General features: G+C 42.5%; 1 protein-coding gene across 1 annotated transcript in view; it reads right to left on the reverse strand.

The window, feature by feature from the left end:
• GSS (glutathione synthetase) overlaps positions 1-21,271 on the reverse strand; it is a 42,191-nt gene that overhangs the window by 13,131 nt on the left and 7,789 nt on the right. The window contains exons 2-7 of the mRNA XM_073683686.1: positions 10,489-10,624; positions 9,334-9,479; positions 8,273-8,348; positions 8,045-8,184; positions 3,896-4,012; positions 452-532 (exon numbers count right to left, since the gene is read on the reverse strand). Of these exons, the coding sequence (XP_073539787.1) occupies positions 452-532; positions 3,896-4,012; positions 8,045-8,184; positions 8,273-8,348; positions 9,334-9,479; positions 10,489-10,624 (696 nt within the window). The remainder of the gene's footprint in view (positions 1-451; positions 533-3,895; positions 4,013-8,044; positions 8,185-8,272; positions 8,349-9,333; positions 9,480-10,488; positions 10,625-21,271) is intronic.

Here is a 21,271-nt window from a genome sequence, read left to right on the forward strand (position 1 = left end):
AGACACAGTTCCCGGCTGACTTTCTAAAAAATATTTTCTCTGGAAGGTCAGAGCTTTCAGACTAAAACATACAAGGGGCAATAGCGCGGCCACTATCTGATCCTTGCTGCCCAGGTTACGGGGAGCATATTCAACTGACAGGTTCCCTTTCAGCAACCAGATGGTAATCAACACAAATACATTGAAGACATGAACTAAAAGAGTGACATGTCACCAACCTATAGTATGTAAGAAAATTAGACCACAGATGGAAAGATATTTCTCCAGTGACAAGAACACTGTTTCTCATAGAATGAAATATAGCACATTTCCCAAATTATACTTCTGTGGCTATTATTTTTACCATTCACAACAGATCACTTTTGATATCACAGAGAACATGAATATTGTTAAATCTATAACCTGTGTTATTTTATTGGTGGAAATGTGCTTTTTAATATGAAATTATTACCTGTTCCACAACTCATTCTCTATGTAACGGTGATCAAAGATGTTTCTCTGTAAGTTCTCAACCAAAAACATGACCACAGCCCTGAAAATAAAAAAAAAATCTCATATATAAGAGTGGAGCCTAACATATTATTCAGGTTATGGATGTAACAGATCAGAAACAACTTAAAAAATGCTGCACATGAAGTGGTTTTTTTTTTTTCTCACTTGTGTTTTTTTCTTAGCTGCTTTCCAAGAACAACAATAATTTTAAATTTTATCACCGACATAGACAAATAAGGGCTTGTTGATTGCAGGACAAATTCAATTTCTTAATAACACCATTTGTCTACCATATAATCTATTGAAAAAAAAAAAGCCTCTGGGGTGTCTATGTGTTCAGATGCCGCAGTCCCAATTAACGATGGCATCTAAAAAGTTAAACTACCGGGATCAGCACTTAGTATATGGAGCCATGTCCTCAGCCATACACACGCTTTCCCAGTATGTAACATGTGGTTAAGGGGTTAAAATGTGCCTTAATTTTATAAAAAGCAGAGGCATAAACGGCTGCGAAAGAGTAAGGTATGTCTATACAACCATAAGACAAGGGAAGCTGTCTATGCTAAGGAGATTCTGGTGCATATGGTTAGTTAAGCAGACTTTTTTGGCTCTGTATTCCTGTCACTTTTCCAGTTTAATATCTTAGACGTCGCTATCAACCAGGACATTGTCGATACCCATTGCATCATTCACCTTCCTCGACAAGATCACGAGGTGCAATAGGTTGTCATTGCTGCCTGGGCTTAGTATAAGATAGGTAATTGTACAACAGACTGCAGTACTATAGTATTTCAGTGTATTGTATAAGAAATTAAGTGATTTAAGTCCCCTATGGAGAATAAAAAATGTAAAACACAAATTATCCACTATTATAAGGATAAAGGATAACTTGCTGATTGCTGGGAGTCCGACCGCTGGGAACCTCAGCAATCCTGAGAACGAGGCAGTCCCACCTTGTAATTAGCAGACGTGCGCATGCTTGGCTTCTGCTCCACCTATAGGTATGTTGGAGAAAGCCAAACACTTTACTCCGGCCGCGACCAATCAGCGAACCGTGTTAGTGAGGACCGGGGAGCGGCGCTGCCTGTGCGGGTACTTCCGCTGCGAGCAGCCGGGAGATGCCCGGCTAGCGCCGGTCATCTCCCGGCTGCATCACCGCTGACCTCTGTGCAGCAGATGAGCCGCTAACGGCCGCCATCTTGTTCTGAAATCCCGCGTCGCTGATTGGCCGCGGCCGGACCAATCAGCGACGCAGGATTACCTAATTGGACATTCACACTGAAGGAATCAAAACTATGAATTAACACATGTGGAATTATATACTTAACAAAAAAGCGTGAAACAACTGAAAATATGTCTTATATTCTAGGTTCTTCAAAGTAGCCACCTTTTGCTTTGATGACTGCTTTGCACACTCTTGGCATTCTCTTGATGAGCTTCAAGAGGTAGTCACCGGAAATGGTCTTCCAACAATCTTGAAGGAGTTCCCAGAGATGTTTAGCATTTGTTGGCCCTTTTGCCTTCACTCTGCGGTCCAGCTCACCCCAAACCATTGGGTTCACATCTGGTGACTGTGGAGGCCAGGTCATCTGGCGTAGCACCCCATCACTCTCTGTCTTGGTCAAATAGCCCTTACACAGCCTGGAGGTGTGTTTGGAGTCATTGTCCTGTTGAAAAATAAATGATGGTCCAACTAAAAGCAAACCGGATGGAATAGCATGCCGCTGCAAGATACTGTGGTAGCCATGCTGGTTAAGTATTCCTTCAATTTTGAATAAATCCACAGTGTCACCAGCAAAGCACCCCCACACCATCACACCTCCTCCTCCATGCTTCACGGTGGGAACCAGGCATGTAGAGTCCATCTGTTCACCTTTTCTGCGTTGCACAAAGACACGTTGGTTGGAACCAAAGATCTCAAATTTGGACTCATCAGACCAAAGCACAGATTTCCACTGGTCTAATGTCCATTCCTTGTGTTCTTTAGCCCAAACAAGTCTCTTCTGCTTGTTGCCAGTCCTTAGCAGTGGTTTCCTAGCAGCTATTTTACCATGAAGGCCTGCTGCACAAAGTCTCCTCTTAACAGTTGTTGTAGAGATGTGTCTGCTGCTAGAACTCTTTGTGGCATTGACCTGGTCTCTAATCTGAGCTGCTGTTAACCTGCGATTTCTGAGGCTGGTGACTCGGATAAATTTATCCTCAGAAGCAGAGGTGACTCTTGGTCTTCCTTTTCTGGGGCGGTCCTCATGTGAGCCAATTTCTTTGTAGCGCTTGATGGTTTTTGCAACTGCACTTGGGGACACTTTCAAAGTTTTCCCAATTTTTCGGACTGACTGACCTTCATTTCTTAAAGTAATGATGGCCACTCGTTTTTCTTTACTTAGAATTTGTATTATGGCAAGAAAAAAGCAGCTAACAGTCTATTCAGTAGGACTATCAGCTGTGTATCCACCAGACTTCTGCACAACACAACTGATGGTCCCAACCCCATTTATAAGGCAAGAAATCCCACTTATTAAACCTGACAAGGCACACCTGTGAAGTGAAAACCATTTCCGGTGACTACCTCTTGAAGCTCATCAAGAGAATGCCAAGAGTGTGCAAAGCAGTCATCAAAGCAAAAGGTGGCTACTTTGAAGAACCTAGATTATAAGACATATTTTCAGTTGTTTCACACTTTTTTGTTAAGCATATAATTCCACATGTGTTAATTCATAGTTTTGATGCCTTCACGGCTACAATTTTGTTTCTGGTGTCCTTCGACAGCTCTTTGGTCTTCACCATAGTAGTGTTTGGAGTGTGACTGTTTGAGGTTAAGGACAGGTGTCTTTTATACTGATAACAAGTTCAAACAGGTGCCAGTACTACAGGTAATGAGTGGAGGACATATGAGCCTCTTAAAGAAGAAGTTACAGGTCTGTGAGAGCCAGAAATCTTGCTGGTTTGTAATTGACCAAATACTTATTTTCCACCAAAATTTGAAAAAAAATTTCTTTCCAAATCAGACAATGTGATTTTCAGGATTTATTTTCTCATTTTGTCTCTCATAGTTGAGGTTTACCTATGATGTCAATTACATCTTTTTAAGTGGGAGAACTTGCACAATTGGTAGCTGACTAAATACTTTTTTTCCCCACTGCATGGCTCTTAAAAGTAATCTCCAAGGAGGGAGATTTGCCCCTATGGACACTGACAGTCCATATTCATATTTAGTCAATCCCCTGAAAATAACATATGTCCACAAAAAAAGTTCTACTATTACTTTCATTGAAACATAACAAAATTGCATTTTATTCTAACTCCTCATGACGTACTATATCGGGAAAATCAAAAAGAAAAGAAACAGATTAACAAGTATAGTAAATGTTTAAAAAAAAGTCCAGGCTTTACATGTAAGACTTACATTGGTGAGCCATACAGTTCCCAGGCCTTAGCAATTCCTTGGGCTATCCCAAGTGATGGGTCGTTTGGCAAAATTTTACAAGCTTCCTCTGATTTCCCAAGTGTCTTCAGAACATGTCTACAAAAATAGAGAGCTTCACTTACAAGGTGAAAAAGTTTACTGTCCAAAAAATGTATTCGATTATTTCATTTTCTGCACTTACCTGTTAAGTTTTAATATAACAACTGAAACATACATTAAATAAAAGGTATATGTGCATTAAATTACTGCAAATCTCAGACCATCTGGTCGCGACTGCACTCGAGTCCAAAGCAGTCTCTTTTTCTGAAATACATTCTCAACAACCCGTACATGACAATGAGCCTCCCAGCTAAATATGCTGACAATGTAGTTTGCAATCGCCTGCAAAAAAAAGGGGTTGTCCACTTTGTATAAACCCCATTTCTTAAAAGGGTTTCTTGGCAATAAACTCATAATAAAAAGGTTCTCCTGCCAGAACTCCCTGCAATCAGATGGTAATTGATGGATGATCTATGTGATTGGTGCAGAGCAGAAGAGGAAGCTTACTGGGACCCGAACAAAGGCTGCACGAGCTGAGCAGCTGAAGGACCTTCTAATCTACACAATTAATTCAAGAACCTTTCAGGCCACTGATCACATGACCTGAAAGGTTCTTCAATTAATTGTGTGGAAGGTCCTTCAGCTGCTCAGGTCCCGATCAGGAACTGCAAGATGTAAGTGGGTGGGAGTTGTGTATATAATGTAGGGAAAGGAAAGAGGGAATAGGTATGTGATTAAAATATAGCTTTTATTTATTATATATAAAAGACTATTTTTTTTTACTTTTTTTTGTACTTAGAATTATCAAAATTAATAATAAGGCATCATATACTCAGTACTTGGATTGAATGTATACTGGAAGACTGTTCCATTCTGATAATTTTTATTATTCGCTATGCAACTTTGAGCCACTAAAATCCCAGTATTCAGGTAACAGGGTACTATGTAGCTTAAGTAAACAGTAGTGAAGGTCTCTTATATAATTGGCCAGAGATAGGGAATCTTATTTTTGATTGTCAGCTATAATAAAAAGCGGAGCAGTAGTTGCTGCAGTGAACTTCATGAATAGGCAGCACTGCATATCATCATTATACACTGCAGCCAGCTCACTGTATAATACACACTGCAGAGACACAATAACAATAGATTTATTACCTACCTATTCTACCCTAGGACTTTAAAATTAGTGAAAATGACTCCTCAACCTTACATTGCCAAGGAAGTTTTAATTCATAGGAATAATGTTTTTCCTATTTTCTGTTCTCTAATCCTGGAGTGCGTCTAAGGCTATGTTCACACGTTGAGTTCTTGCTGCTTTTTTTTCTGCAGGCAAAACCTGCTGTCTTGGTGGTAAAGAAGCCGCCTACAAAAAGCAGGTTTTACTGCGTTTTTCAGGATCCCAAAGTTCAGCTTTGCTTCCACCACAGAAACATGAACAATGCAAGGTGTTAGGCTACCAATGAAAGACATATGTGAAACCATAAAACCATTTTGGGAAAAAGTGCAATTTAATCAAATTATTTAATGGAAAAAGATTTTTATGCCTGAAAAAATAGTGAGTAATCTGAACAAAAAAGGTCACAAGTTCATGAAAAAATACACAATTACAAATGTAACAGCAGGGGGCGTTGAATTGGTCAGGAATAGTTTACCTAAGACATTGGCAGAGCATTGAGTTTGTAGGACACTTTCACACTTTGGTTGGCCCTTGAGTTCCTGAGGTATTGTTCAACTTCACACATTGGTCAGGCAATGTTTACTTTACACATCACTAATTTAATTAAACTGTACTAATCCTAACTGCAATTCTCAGGTGAGGACACCAAGACATTATGGTTTAAACTTGGGTATAATCACAAAAATAAAATGGGTATCACATCCTGCTGCACATGCTTTTTTTCACCAAAAACGCAGCAAAACCTGATACCTGTGTTTTTTGTTGCGTTTTTTTGCACTTACTCATTGCTTTCTATGGGTTAAAAAACGCTGCAAAACGCTGAAAGAAGTGACATGCAGCAGTTTTCAAATTCAGTCAAGAAAAAAAAAAGTGTGTGCATGAGATTTTTTAAATCTCATAGCTTTTGCTGGCACTGTAAAACGCAGCTTAAAATTTGCATTAAAATATGCAGCAAAACCACAACGTGACAACATAGTCTAAAAGTCCAAAGAATGTTTGTTTTTTTAATACAAACCTTAAAATTGTGATTTGCATTTGTATTCAGCCCCCTGTAGTCTGATAATCCTAAATAAAATCCTGAGTGAGCAATTGCCTCCAGAAGTCACATAATTAATAAATTGAGTCAACCTGTGAGTAATTTATTCTCATTATAACTACAGCTGTTCTATGGAGGCCTCAAAGGATTGTTTGAGAACATTAGGGATTAAACAGCATCATGAAAACCAGGGCTGTGGAGTTGGAGTCGGAGTCCATTTTGGTGGAGTCTGAATCGTAGTTGGTATAAAATGGACCGACTCCAACTCCTAAAATATATAATAAATTGTGTACAGTAGTTCAATGCAGTTTATGGGGAATATTTTTTTAATAAGAATTTGGGAAAGTTATGAAATGTCCTATAAATGTCTGTCCTATTCCTGATCTAAGGGTCTAGACTTTTAGCTGAGATGAACCTGTGCTACAGTAAATTTATCACTTAAATATGAGTCATCTATGAGGGAGTCGGAGTCGTGGAGTCGGAGTTGGAGTCCGTGTCATGAAAATTGAGGAGTTGAATTCGCAGTCTGAGGTTTGGCTTACCGACTCCACAGGCCTGATGAAAACCAAGGAACACACCAGACAGGTCAGGGATAAAGTTATGAAAGAGAGTAAAGCAAGTTAAGGTTATAAAAAAATAGCCCAAATTCTGAACATCTCAATGAGAACTGTTCAATCTATCATCTAAAAATGGAAGGAGTTTGGCACAACTGCAAACCTACCGAGACATGGCCGTTCACCTAAACTGACATCCCAAACAAGGAGAGCACTAATTAGAGAAGCAGCCAAGAGGCCCATGGTCACTCTAGACAACATGATGAGATCCACAGCTCAGGTGGGAGAATCTGTCCAACAAGACAGCTATTAGACATGTACTCCATAAATCTACACCTAGACTTTATGGAAGAGTGGCAAGAAGAAAGCCATTTTTGATAGCAAACCATAAGAAGTCCCATTTGCAGTTTACAAAAAGCAATGTAGGGGACACAGGTAGCATGTGGAAAAAGATGCTCTGGTCAGATGAGACCAAAGTAGAACTTTTTTGGCTAAATGCAAAACGCTATATATGGCGGAAAACTAACACTGCACATCAACCTGAAAACACCATCCCCGCTCTCAGACATGGTGGTGGCAGCATCATGCTGTGGGCTTGCTTTTCTTCAGCAGAGAGAGGGAACCTGGTCAGAGTTGATTAGAAGATGGATGAAGCCAAATACAGGGCAATCCTGGAGGAAAAGCTGTTAGAGGCTGCAAAATACTTGAGACTGTGCATAGGTTCAACTTCCAGCAGGACAATGACCCAAGACATACTGCCAGAGCTACCATGGATGGTGTAGATCAAAGCATAATCTTGTGTGTGAATGGCACAGTCAAAGTTCAGACCTTTCAGAAAATCTGTTGCAAGACTTATAAATTGCTGTTCACACTCTCCATCCAATCTCACTGAGCTAGTTTGCAAAGAAAAATGGGCAATTATTTCAGCCTTTAGTTGTGCAAAGCTGGTAGATACATACTCCAAAAGACTTGCAGCTGTAATTGCAGCGAAACTATTGACTCAGGGGGGCTAAATACAAATGCACGTCACAATTTTCAGATTTAAATTGTTAAATATTTAGAAAACCATGTATCATTTCCTTTACACCTAACAAATACTTGCTACTTCGTACTTTTATTTCACATAAATTTGTGAATGTAACGTAAAAAAAAATTGTGGAAAAGTTAGCGGGGTATGAATACTTTTTCAAGGCACTGTAAGTCTGAACAAAAGGATCTCTTTTATTTACTCTGAGTTCTCTAATAAGGTATATTATGTGCTTGTTTTTAAAATTAGGCAATCTCTTTAATAACAATAAACCTAATTTTTCTGGCATTCTTACTGGTGTACTGCAGGAGTCCGAGATGAGAGTCCACCAAAACTAGCAGCAATAGTATTAATCTCAATCTGTTTCAGAGCCGTGGAGCCATCCACTCTGCAGTCAAACATGTAATCCGATCGATTAATGCCTAAAAACACAGTCTGAAAAATAGGGACAGTATGTTACTTCTCGAAATGACATGTCAGCAACAGGCAGCTTCATGGATTTCTATAAAGAAAGGTGATCTACCTGAGCCAAGCCTTCATTCAGCACGTGTCTATAAATTTTGAAAAGCTGCTCGATGAAGTCGTCCACTTTTATGGTGCTTGAAAATAAAACAAAATGGGAATTTTTTGAGAAAAGACATGTTAATGTAGAAGAAAATGTGAACTGGGTTAATATATTGCATAAAAATGCCTCTCCACCTGCTGAAAACATGGTACTGCGGGCTGAGCCATATACTAATAGAACATGAGACAATGGAGTAACATTTTACTTACCAATAGGAGGGAAAGAAAATGACCATAAAGTGTTTGAGATGACAGCCATAGCTGTCACTGGTGACACTGACACCCATGATCACCAAATCTAGGATATTGGGTAAGAATTGTTAAGTTAACAGACATATTTTTATTTTTCCCCAGTTTTACTATAGGGACAACATGTTTTTTGATGAGAGACAAGCTGGTCATATAAGTGTTTCTCCTAACTCCACCATAAGCATGAGTACCCTGCTGAGAGGGCATACATGTTTATTTTAGAGGTTGGACAACCAACATGTTCAAATTCTCTTTTTCCACGGACATCTGCAACAGTCAGCAGGTTCAGTTGATGAGTATCTTATGTTTACAGACAGTTATGGGTTAACCAGGGACTACAGCACTGACCGTATAGAAGCAGTAAATGGAGACCATAGCACCAACTTCTACTCTCCGTCAGCAGAACACACTGTCAATTCTGTAAGTACAGAATGCTGCTGATAACTAAAGAGGGTCTTTCAGCAGAAAAGGACTGTTCAAACAAAGTACAGGCGCTTTGTGCACCTTTTCCGTAGTGAAACAATCTAAGTGCACCTTCCCAACTGCTTGTTTTCTATCTATCTCAACCCCCCTCTTCTCTGATTGACAGCTCAAGCTCCATAAGGCCACAGAAGGGTGGAGATACAGGGAAAACTAGTAGGTGTGAAGGTGCACTTAAACATTTGGCCACACCGAGGGTGCACCAAGCACCTGTACAGAATCCCTTTAACTACAGTTCAAGTACAGATCTGAGTATTAATATAAGAGAGTCGACTGCAGCATTTTTCATACCTTGAAAGTGTATTTTCCAGGAATGAGGGGTTCTGGCTGAGACGATCCACCAGCAGATTAAAATCTTTTTGGACGGACTTTGCTTGTTCAAAAAGTGCTCTCGGTACAGGAGAAGGAAGCAAAGTGAAAGGAGCAAAATTCACCACCTAATACACAGGGAAAATAAGAATAGATAATTAATAATTATATACCTGTCACTTATTTAGCCTTGCTTAGCTATTTAGTACTTTGATATGTATTGCTCACTTACTGTTATGCATTGTATAATCTTTTTTCACAACACCCTGGAATTAAAGTGGTTGTCCTGCTCTATGTGAGTGGCGCTTTGCGCATGCGTGGGAACTGAGGGATACCAGTGCACGTCAGGGGAGGGGGGCAATATTATAACTAAATACATAGGCCGGGATTTCATGGATTACCTAGAGGGTAGGTGGGGATTTCTTGGCGTCCAGGGGACGCCAAGCCTGTGCACAACCGAGTTGGTAAAAACACATTTTTCAGCAATCAGACCTCTACTATGCGCCATACAGGTATGTAAAGATTTACTTTTGTATAACCTGTATGCCCATAGTAGAGGGCTGATATCTACAAAGTGGTGACAGATTCCCTTTAAGATCATTAATAACGGATGCGCGATGGTCATCCACTGATCACAAGAGAATGTGACTTCACTGCAGTCCCTGAGATGACAACGTCCATACGAGTGCAGCTGCATCTGGCACAACCACATGCACATGGATTCTACTATGTCAGCAGTGAAGGGTCTGAAAAATAAAGCAAGCATCTCTGCCCCTTGTTTCTGCTGATTGTTCTGGGTCCCGTCGGCAGACCACACATTGAACACTTATCTTAGGGATTCATTTGCTCATAAAAGTGACCATATCAGACATTTACATTGATGCAGAGCCGGCTGTCAGTCAGTGTTGGGGCAGGTTACGGCAGTTGCTGCTCACTATGTACTGAGCGGTGACTGAAGCAGAGTTCATTTCCTCCAGGCAGCGGGGCTCTCAGTGCAGCAGCCGCATGGCTTCAGAACGCTATTAACCTGCAGATTAACCCCATATCTGCTGGTTAATGGCGTTTTTTTTCACATGACAGGTTCCCTTTAACAAACTAGACCAATAAACAGCAGCATCTATGACCAACATTACTTACATCTGATGAATTCGGACTTTCCTTCGTTCTCATAACTACTCCTTGCAGGAGAGCTGCATCAATAGCAATGGGGGCGGTTTCCTCAAGCAGCTTTGTATTGTTATATACATCTGCCCATAAGTCAGACATTTTGGAGCTGTGTAGAGAAAAATATTAATATATTCAGAAATTAGTATTGTAGCTCCAGGACCCCTGTGAGTGTAACTGGGAGGGAAGGAGAAAACAGGGCTTAATCTTGTGAAATTGCAAATTTCAGGTTTTGGCTTTAAACAAATTATATCTTTTTCCATATTTCAATTCCATTACTTTATTTCTAAAAGGGAATTTTGCACAATTAAAAATGATGGCATATTATTAGGATGTTCAGGAGGAAAGCTAAAAGTACTGGAATGGACTCCCACTATTAAAATATTATGCTACATGCTAGCGACATACCATGCCTTCTCTTCTAATCACGTCAATAATAAAGGTTATGATTTAATATTTTGATTTTACAACTGTACATTCATGTAACAAAGCATCGGAAAACTGTTTCTATAACCTTGCTACACAGAGTACATGAACAATCCATACTACAAATAGTAAAGATAAGGTGTCGTTCAGATTAATCCCACCGCACGTTCCCAACCTGAAATCACAAAGCTATCAGATATATGTCAGCTATGTATGTGGTGCATCCTATCCTGGTAAATCAATGTTTTCCTTAGAGGGCTTTGCAGGCTCCAGAATGAGTAAACTGAGGATCCATCAGAAAGTTTGCTCTCATTGGAAACTTTACATCCCTTTTCTTCCCTCTTCTGAGCTCCTCTCTGCTTATTTCTTACCACAAAGTTCAGGTCAACTTTCTTGTGGTCTATAAGTCAGCTGAGAGGAGCTCAAAAGAGCAGAAGAAAAATAGATTAAAGGTTACACTTTCTCCACTCTGAACAAGCTCAGTGAAGGATTCTCAGTTAACTCATTCTGCAGTCAGTAACAGACATGATTTGTTTTTCCAAAAAAACAGATGTATTTAAAAAAATAAAATAAAATTGACACAACAGGAGTCAAAATAATTTAATCTCCTCCTTGTGTTTAACCCTATTTTGTCTCATAGAGCAATTGAGACTGAGAAAGATATTAAGAAATCTCCATCTTGGAAGCTCAGCCATGTTCCGCCTTCCTCTTCCTCACAGCCCTGTGTGCAATAAAACTGCCAGGGGCCGAAGCCTCTCTGCTGGTTATGAAAAATAGGGAAGGAAAAAAAAAAGCATTGGAGAGGTCAGATTTGAGCAATTATATAATGAATCCAGAGAATATATGAGCCGTGCAATAAGTAACTGAAGAAAGTCAAAGTGCAGGCGGCACTACGGCCATTGTGACGGTGGGCACTGACTGGAGGTTGTCAGGCGTTCTGGGAGTAATGCCAGGAATTACATGGACTGGAGTGTTAAGAGAAGCCAATAAAGAGGAAGCATTTGAAGATTAACGTCACATTTTTGGACTCACTAGGGTTAGGTGTGCGCAAAATTATTAATTCTCAATAAGTCAATAAGCTGCTTTACTAGTCAGAATAAGGTAATAATCCAACAATACACGCTTTACTCCTTCTACTATGTGTTATACAAAAATACAATATACAGGTGCATCTCACTAAATTAGAATATAATCAAAAAGTTAATTTATTTCAGTTCTTCAATACAAAAAGTGAAACTCATATATTATATAGTCATTACAAACAGAGTGATCTATTTCAAGTGTTTATTTCTGTTAATGTTGATGATTAAGGCTTGCAGCCAATGAAAGCACAAAAGTCATTATCTCAGTAAATTGAAATAATTAACAAAAAACACCTGCAAAAGCTTTCAAAGCATTTAAAAAGGTCCCTTAGTCTGTTTCAGTAGGCTCCACAATCATGGGGAAGACTGCTGACTTGACAGATGTCCAGAAGGCAGTCATTGACACACTCCACAAGGTCCCAGAGTTCCAATTTTCATTTGGAAATCAAGGTCCCAGAGTCTGGAGGAAGAGTGGAGAGGCCACAATCCAAGCTGCTTGAGGTCTAGTGTGAAGTTTCCACAATCAGTGATGGTTTGGGGAGCCATGTCATCTGCTGGTGTAGGTCCACTGTGTTTTATCAAGACCAAAGTCAGCGCAGCCATCTACCAGGAAATTTTAGAGCACTTCATGCTTCTCTCTGCCGACAAGCTTTTTGGAGATGGAAATCTCATTCTCCAGCAGGACTTGGCACCTGTCCACACTGCCAAAAGCACCAATACCTGGTTTATAAACAACAGTATTACTGTGCTTGATTGACCAGCAAACTTGCCTGACCATAACCCCACAGAGAATCTATGGAGTATTGTCAAGAGGAAGATGAGAGACACCAGACCCAACAATGCAGATGAGCTGAAGGCTGCTATCAAAGCAACCTGGGCTTCCATAACACCTCAGCAGTGCCACAGGCTGATTGCCTCCATGCCACACCGCATTGATGCAGTAATTGATGCAAAAGGAGCCCCGACAAGTATTGAGTGCATTTACTGAACATACATTTCAGTAGGCCAACATTTCGGATTTTAAAAACATTTTTCAAGCTGTTGTTATAAAGTATTCTAATTTGCTGAGATAATGACTTTTGTGTTTTCATTGGTTGTAAGCCATAATCATCAACATTAACAGAAATAAACACTTGAAATAGATCACTGTTTGTAATGACTCTATATAATATATGAGTTTCACGTTTTGTATTGAAGAACTGAAATAAATTAACTTTTTGATGATATTCTACTTTAGTGAGAAGTACTTGAATCTATATTCCACTGAGGACATGCTCTACCTAGAAAGTGCCCCACAAAGAGCCTGACCTTTCACCGCCAAATCTTTGGTAAGACACTCTATGACTTACTCCAGAAAAAGCTACAATGTCACATACTACCTGCTCATGATATATGGCCGTATGTCCACTGGCTGTTTTTTTTTTCTCCACAATTTATACTGTAATCAGGCAGACAAAGCACAGCAGTGTTAAAAATATGCAGTCTCCTATGGGTCATAACAGCATTTTATTCATGATTTTGTGCAAATGGCTGCAAAAACGAGGCCCAAAACATGCATGCAAATAGACCTGAATGAACCTTGTTGGATAACCTGAGTGACAGTGTGGCAAATCAGGGATGTTCATGGGTGGAGCAGTTTTTGGGGCACGAACGAGCCGGAACCACGAACACGAATCAGAATTTGAAATGCTGAACAAATTCGCTCTACACTATAGGTAATTGCCTGCAGATTTCCCTGGGCCTCAAGCCTATCACCGTGGCATCTCCAATAAAAGTTTTATTACTCCAATGCAACTATAGTAAAAAAGAAGCAAATTTAGATAGTTTAAAGTGAACCTGACATCTGATATATGCTGCCTGATCCACGAGCAGCATGCATCAGACATTGGATGTGTGATTTCAGCAAAGTATGTTTGGCTCTGGAACGCTGCGGTATTTCAGAGAAAAACATTCTTTAAAAGCGACCGAGGACTGAGCCGCATGGGAGACTAATCGGGTCCTTGGCGGCTTCTCCCTGCCCGCTCACCTGGAATGACAAGTCTCTCCCTGCGCGCTTGTATAGGGAGTGACCTGTCAGTTACTTGCAGCGGCAGGAAGAAGCTGCTGGGGACCCGCCCGTCCAACTAGTCTCCTGTGCAGCTCAACCTCCACCAACTTCTAAAGTATGTTTTCTTCTGAAATGCTGCAGCATTTCAGAGTCAAACATACCTACCTGAGATGGCCGTGGATGGGGCAGCAGGTATCAGTGACGCGCCCCCTGGGCCAGTGCTGTTAGGGATACCCGGAGCCGGATCAGATGGGGGTTGTAGTCTCCGAGTGGCTGTGACCCGGTCCGTGCCCAGGGTGTCAAGCTCAGTGTGTGGCAGTCCTTATGATGTTACTAGATGTTCTTTTGTGTCGACTACGCCACCCGTTGAATTGCGGTCAATACGGCCGCCGCTGCAGCAGGGTCCGCTGAGGCTGGTGATGTATGTGCAGCTCAGGTAGTATAACCCCCAACGGGAGGGGTATAGCCTCAGGGGGTCAGTTGCAGAGGATGGGGGTTGTGGTGGTGCAGCGGGGATGGAAATGAGACTCAGAGTCGGGCTGTGCAGTTCAGGGTTTGTTTACTTACTGCAGTTGTTCTGGTCACTCCGGCCTTAAGTGACCACCCGAGCCGTGCTGCGTCCACCAGGTCCTGGACTCGGCCAACCCCCAGGTGATTCTGGAGCGTGGTCCTGAGCTCCCTTTCTGTCCTGTCCTCTTCTCTGGCCTTCCCCACCAGGGATCCACCTATGTCCGGCTCCCTCGGGCCTCTTGGTGGTAAACCCTTGTCTCTGGGTTCCCTGACCCTATTCCTGGTCTGCCTTCCGGGTGGATTTAGTGGGTGATCGTGGCAGATCGATCCTGCCCACGACCTCCGGTTCCTGGCTAAGGTGTGCTGTAGCCTCTGCCAGCTTGGGATCCGGTACCCTGTTGCCAACTCTTCACCCTCTGGTCTAATTTGGGCTCTTGGAGTTCCTTCTTTCTCCCCCTCTGGGTCTTTCTTTCTCCTCTCTCTCTCTCTTGGCCTTGGAGCTGCTCTTCTCCTCTGCTCTCTTCCTCTACAAAGACTGACCCTGATCTAAGATGGTTCCCACCTTATATACTCCCTCTATGTGTGAGCTCAGGTGACCAGCACCCAATGAGCTCCTAGCACTACCCAGACTGCTCCCCCTATCTGCCCCTACACTACTGGGATGTTCCACCCCCCTCCCACTCCAGCCAGGAACAGACACTGTCGTACCTGCACATTTCTCTAGTGGGAGTACCGTCGGTCTGTTCCTCGGAAATGGGATGTGTGTAGTGCATGCAGCCTACTGAGCTCAGTTCCACACTCCATCCTTACCCGGGAGTGGAATGCCACACCTCTGGCTTGAGGTGTAATACCCCTGTAGCAGCCGAATCCTCAGGGTGCTACATCAGCTGTCAGTTTCCCTTTAAAAAGTTGCTCAGCTGTAATATACCCCAAATCTATTCTAACAAAGTACAACGTTTGATAATTATGGACTGACTGGGTTGCAGAAAATACACTAAATATATAGCACATATTACATCATTTTTGATAAACGAGGATCAATGTATAACATTATTTTAGGAGGTCTGCCTATCAGTGAAATAAGACAATACAAGATGTTCTGCCATTGAAAAAAACGCTTCCCAAGTGGTCAAAAAATGTGTGACAGTGCCTGGATCTCTCTGAACTCAGTTCTGATAGCACCATTATCTTCCAAAAATTTTCGATAGATGTGAATTATCCATTGATCTACCGTAATTGAAAGTCATGTATCCCATAGAGCAAATCAAATCTGTATCATTTTGAAAATAACGGAACACTTTAATGCAGGAGTGCACAACCTGCCCTCCGTCATGCCATACTGTGCGGCTCCCTGACATCTTTGGCTTCTCTACAGTACAGACGAAAAGTTTGGACACACCTTCTCATTTAAAGATTTTTCTGTATTTTCATGACTATGAAAATTGTACATTCACACTGAAGGCATCAAAACTATGAATTAACACATGTGGAATTATATACTTAACAAAAAAGTGTGAAACAACTGAAAATATGTCTTATATTCTAGGTTCTTCAAAGTAGCCACCTTTTGCTTTGATGACTGCTTTACACACTCTTGGCATTCTCTTCATGAGCTTCAAGAGGTAGTCACCGGAAATGGTTTTCACTTCACAGGTGTGCCCTGTCAGGTTTAATAAGTGGGATTTCTTGCCTTATAAATGGGGTTGGGACCATCAGTTGTGTTGTGCAGAAGTCAGGTGGATACACAGCTGATAGTCCTACTGAATAGACTGTTAGCTGCTTTTTTCTTGCCATAATACAAATTCTAAGTAAAGAAAAACAAGTGACCATCATTACTTTAAGAAATGAAGGTCAGTCAGTCCGAAAAATTGGGCAAACTTTGAAAGTGTCCCCAAGTGTAGTTGCAAAAACCATCAAGCGCTACAAAGAAACTGGCTCACATGAGGACCGCCCCAGGAAAGGAAGACCAAGAGTCACCTCTGCTTCTGAGGATAAGTTTATCCGAGTCACCAGCCTCAGAAATCGCAGGTTAACAGCAGCTCAGATTAGAGACCAGGTCAATGCGACACAGCGTTCTAGCAGCAGACACATCTCTACAACAACTGTTAAGAGGAGACTTTGTGCAGCAGGCCTTCATGGTAAAATAGTTGCTAGGAAACCACTGCTAAGGACAGGCAACAAGCAGAAGAGACTTGTTTGGGCTAAAGAACACAAGGAATGGACATTAGACCAGTAGAAGTCTGTGCTTTGGTCTGATGAGTCCAAATTTGAGATCTTTGGTTCCAACCACCGTGTCTTTGTGCGACGCAGAAAAGGTGAACAGATGGACTCTACATGCCTGGTTCCCACCGTGAAGCATGGAGGAGGAGGTGTGATGGTGTGGGGGTGCTTTGCTGGTGACACTGTTGGGGATTTATTCAAAATTGAAGGCATACTGAACCAGCATGGCTACCACAGCATCTTGCAGCAGCATGCTATTCCATCCGGTTTGCGTTTAGTTGGACCATCATTTATTTTTCAACAGGACAATGACCCCAAACACACCTCCAGGCTGCGTAAGGGCTATTTGACCAAGAAGGAGAGTGATGGGGTGCTATGCCAGATGACCTGGCCTCCACACTCACCAGACCTGAACCCAATCGAGATGGTTTGGGGTGAGCTGGACCGCAGAGTGAAGGCAAAAGGGCCAACAAGTGCTAAGCATCTCTGGGAACTCCTTCAAGATTGTTGGAAGACCATTTCCGGTGACTACCTCTTGAAGCTCATCATGAGAATGCCAAGAGTGTGCAAAGCAGTCATCAAAGCAAAAGGTGGCTACTTTGAAGAACCTAGAATATAAGACATACAGTACAGACCAAAAGTTTGGACACACCTTCTCATTTAAAGATTTTTCTGTATTTTCATGACTATGAAAATTGTACATTCACACTGAAGGCATCAAAACTATGAATTAACACATGTGGAATTATATACTTAACAAAAAAGTGTGAAACAACTGAAAATATGTCTTATATTCTATGTTCTTCAAAGTAGCCACCTTTTGCTTTGATGACTGCTTTACACACTCTTGACATTCTCTTGATAAGCTTGAAGAGGTAGTCACCGGAAATGGTCTTCCAACAATCTTGAAGGAGTTCCCAGAGATGCTTAGCACTTGTTGGCCCTTTTGCCTTCACTCTGAGGTCCAGCTCACCCCAAACCATCTCGATTGGGTTCAGGTCTGGTGACTGTGGAGGCCAGGTCATCTGGCGTAGCACCCCATCACTCTCCTTCTTGGTCAAATAGCCATTACACAGCCTGGAGGTGTGTTTGGGGTCATTGACCTGTTGAAAAATAAATGATGGTCCAAATCAATGCAAACCGGATGGAATAGCATGCTGCTGCAAGATGCTGTGGTAGCCATGCTGGTTCAGTATGCCTTCAATTTTGCATAAATCCCCAGCAGTGTCACCAGCAAAGCACCCCCACACCATCACACCTCCTCCTCCATCCGTTCACCTTTTCTGCGTAGCGCAAAGACACTGTGGTTGGAACCAAAGATCTCAAATTTGGACTCATCAGACCAAAGCACAGATTTCCACTAGTCTAATGTCCATTTCTTGTGTTCTTTAGCCCAAACAAGTCTCTTCTGCTTGTTTCCTGTCCTTAGCAGTGGTTTCCTAGCAGCTATTTTACCATGAAGGCCTGCTGCACAAAGTCTCCTCTTAACAGTTGTTGAAGAGATGTGTCAGCTGCTAGAAGTCTGTGTGGCATTGACCTGGTCTCTAATCTAAGCTGCTGTTAACCTGTGATTTCTGAGGCTGGTGACTCGGATAAACTTATCCTCAGAAGCAAAGGTGACTCTTGGTCTTCCTTTCCTGGGGCGGTCCTCATGTGAGCCAGTTTCTTTGTAGCGCTTGATGGTTTTGCAACTGCACTTTGGGACACTTTTAAAGTTTTCCCAATTTTTCGAACTGACTGACCTTCATTTCTTAAAGTAATGATGACCACTCATTTTTCTTTACTTAGCTGCTTTTTTCTTTCCATAATACAAATTCTAACAGTCTATTCAGTAGGACTATCAGCTGTGTATCCACCAGACTTCTGGACAACACAACTGATGGTCCCAACCCCATTTATAAGGCAATAAATCCCACTTATTAAACCTGACAGGGCACACCTGTGAAGTGAAAACCATTTCCGGTGACTACCTCTTGTAGCTCATCAAGAGAATGCCAAGAGTGTGCAAAGCAGTCATCAAAGCAAAAGGTGGCTACTTTGAAGAACGTAGAATATAAGACATATTTTCAGTTGTTTCACACTTTTTTGTTAAGTATATAATTCCACATGTGTTAATTCATAGTTTTGATGCCTTCAGTGTGAATGTACAATTTTCATAGTCATGAAAATACAGAAAAATCTTTAAATGAGAAGGTGTGTCCAAACTTTTGGTCTGTACTGTATTTTCAGTTGTTTCACACTTTTTTGTTAAGTATATAATTCCACATGTGTTAATTCATAGTTTTGATGCCTTCAGTGTGAATGTACAATTTTCATAGTCATGAAAATACAAAAAATTCTTTAAATGAGAAGGTGTGTCCAAACTTTTGGTCTGTACTGTATGTTCAGTAATTCTCAAACTATGGGGACTCATTGTAGGGTCAGCTTGTCTCCTTTCTTCTGAAGTGCTGAATAGGGAGGCCTCTGCTTCAAGGCTTTGCGTTACTAAGCAAATTGGGAGCTAATAAAGCAGCTTGTCTGCCTCTGTATTGCCTCTGCATAAAGAGTCTGGGGGGAATGTGCCCGAAAGAGTGCAGCAACAGCGCCCCATAAAATCAACATAATGCACAGCAATGTCAATGTGATGAAAGCCGGCCGGTGGGTGCAGCTCTCTGGCGCCCCCTTACCTCTCAGGTCAGTCAAGGTACTGCACCTAGAGAAAGTAGTGCCAGGAAGCTGCAACCAGCGCAGGGAACACGGTAGTGTGTTATCCCTTCAACGTCACTAAACCGTAACGTCACTACACAGCACAACTCGCTAGCGCCCTCTTAGCCTCAGGTCAGTCAAGGAACTGCACCTAGGATAAGCGGTCGCCAGGGAGACTGTCCTGTAACCTACTGGGTATCGGGGCCCTCTGTAGTGAGGGCGGTATATATATCTTCCTTGGCCGCGCCAGGAATATATATATCTGAACCTCCGACCGTCACTACCAGCCTTCCCCAATCCCCAGTTGGTATGCTGCCACCAGTCCCTATTTTAGATATACGCCCAGTCCGTGAATGGGCCTATATCGGGTCAGGAACCAACCCTGGGTAGCGTTTTTGGCTTGAGCCGAGCTCACACGGACGTGCGTTCGTTATGCAGAATAAAAGGCAGGCCCACAATTACTTGAGGTAATTGATTATAATAATACACTAGATACACGATATACAACTAAATATACACAGGTATAAGGTCAGGCTAAACTATACAACAATGGAATACAACACACAGAATCACCACAGCATATCAGTTACCGGTTTCTTGATTTTCTTGTGACGCAGGGAGAGGATTCTGCGATCGCAGGCACGGTTCTTTGTTACAGGCTGAGGCCTACCACCGCATGGTCAAACTGCTCCTCCCCTTGGTGGCCTCAGCTGGTGCTCAGATGTTCAGCACACCACTCTTGGGTCAAGACTGACTTGTCTCTTGTCTGTCCTGCTATCTTACCTGCCCCGTCCCGCCCACTGCTGGTGAGGTCAGCTGGCTCAGTCTCCACCCTCAGGTCTAACTTCGATCAGAAGCCCAAATTCTATGGAACCCAATAACTTCTTCTGGGATGGTCTCATGATACCCCCAGGGGTTCCCATGGATTCGGGCCGCCGTAACCGACCTTTTGATATCAATTATGATACCATACGGTCCTCAGGAATGGCTCCGCGCTATATCTTGGCTTCCAGAGCACGTACAAACGTCTACCGCGGAGGCTTGTGTGCGCAATGGCTCCGGGACGCCGTGATATTTTTTTATTGGCCCATCCCACGCAACATGCGTGTACTATTCATGTTTCTATATCTTATGCCTCCATGCTTGTGACAGACAAAGAAACTAGTCCTATGGGACAAATGGTCAGGTACAGATAGACGAAGCACCCCCCCCTGCTGGCTGTGTTTCCTCTCGAAGTCTTTGAAGCTCCTAGCATTCAAGTGTTAAGTAGGCTTCTTATCTTACAGGAGCCTGGATGGGGGGAAACTATCTAGTTGACGTTTTAACAGAAGGTCCCAAGGGTGGGGGCTGCTGAAGTGTGGCCATCCCTGGATATGATTTATCATTACCAAGATGGCGGCTACAGGTTCATCACACCTCCCCCTATACGAGGGCGCGAGGGGGTAGCACATTCCTGTGTTCCCCCGTGCGTCCTTCTGCACCCTCCCCTTGCCGGGATAACCCGTCAGCGTTACCGTGGTCACGGCCTCTTCTGTGGCGAATGGAGAAGTGGTACTGCTGGAGAGCGAGGCTCCAGCGTAGCAACCTGCCATTCGACCCAGAGACCGTGTGTAACCAGCTGAGGGGGTTGTGGTCCGTCTCCACGGTGGAATGGCTCCCGTACAAGTAGGGCTGCAGACGCTGCAGGGCCCATACAATTGCCAGGCATTCTTTTTCCACCGTGGAGTAAGCCACCTCCCGGGGCAGTAGCTTCCTGCTCAGGTACAAGACAGGATGTTCCTGGCCT

The sequence above is a fragment of the Phyllobates terribilis genome, unplaced genomic scaffold, assembly GCF_046119375.1.
Source record: "Phyllobates terribilis strain yellow unplaced genomic scaffold, ASM4611937v1 Scaffold_5__5_contigs__length_657084704, whole genome shotgun sequence".
Taxonomy (NCBI): Eukaryota; Metazoa; Chordata; class Amphibia; order Anura; family Dendrobatidae; genus Phyllobates; species Phyllobates terribilis.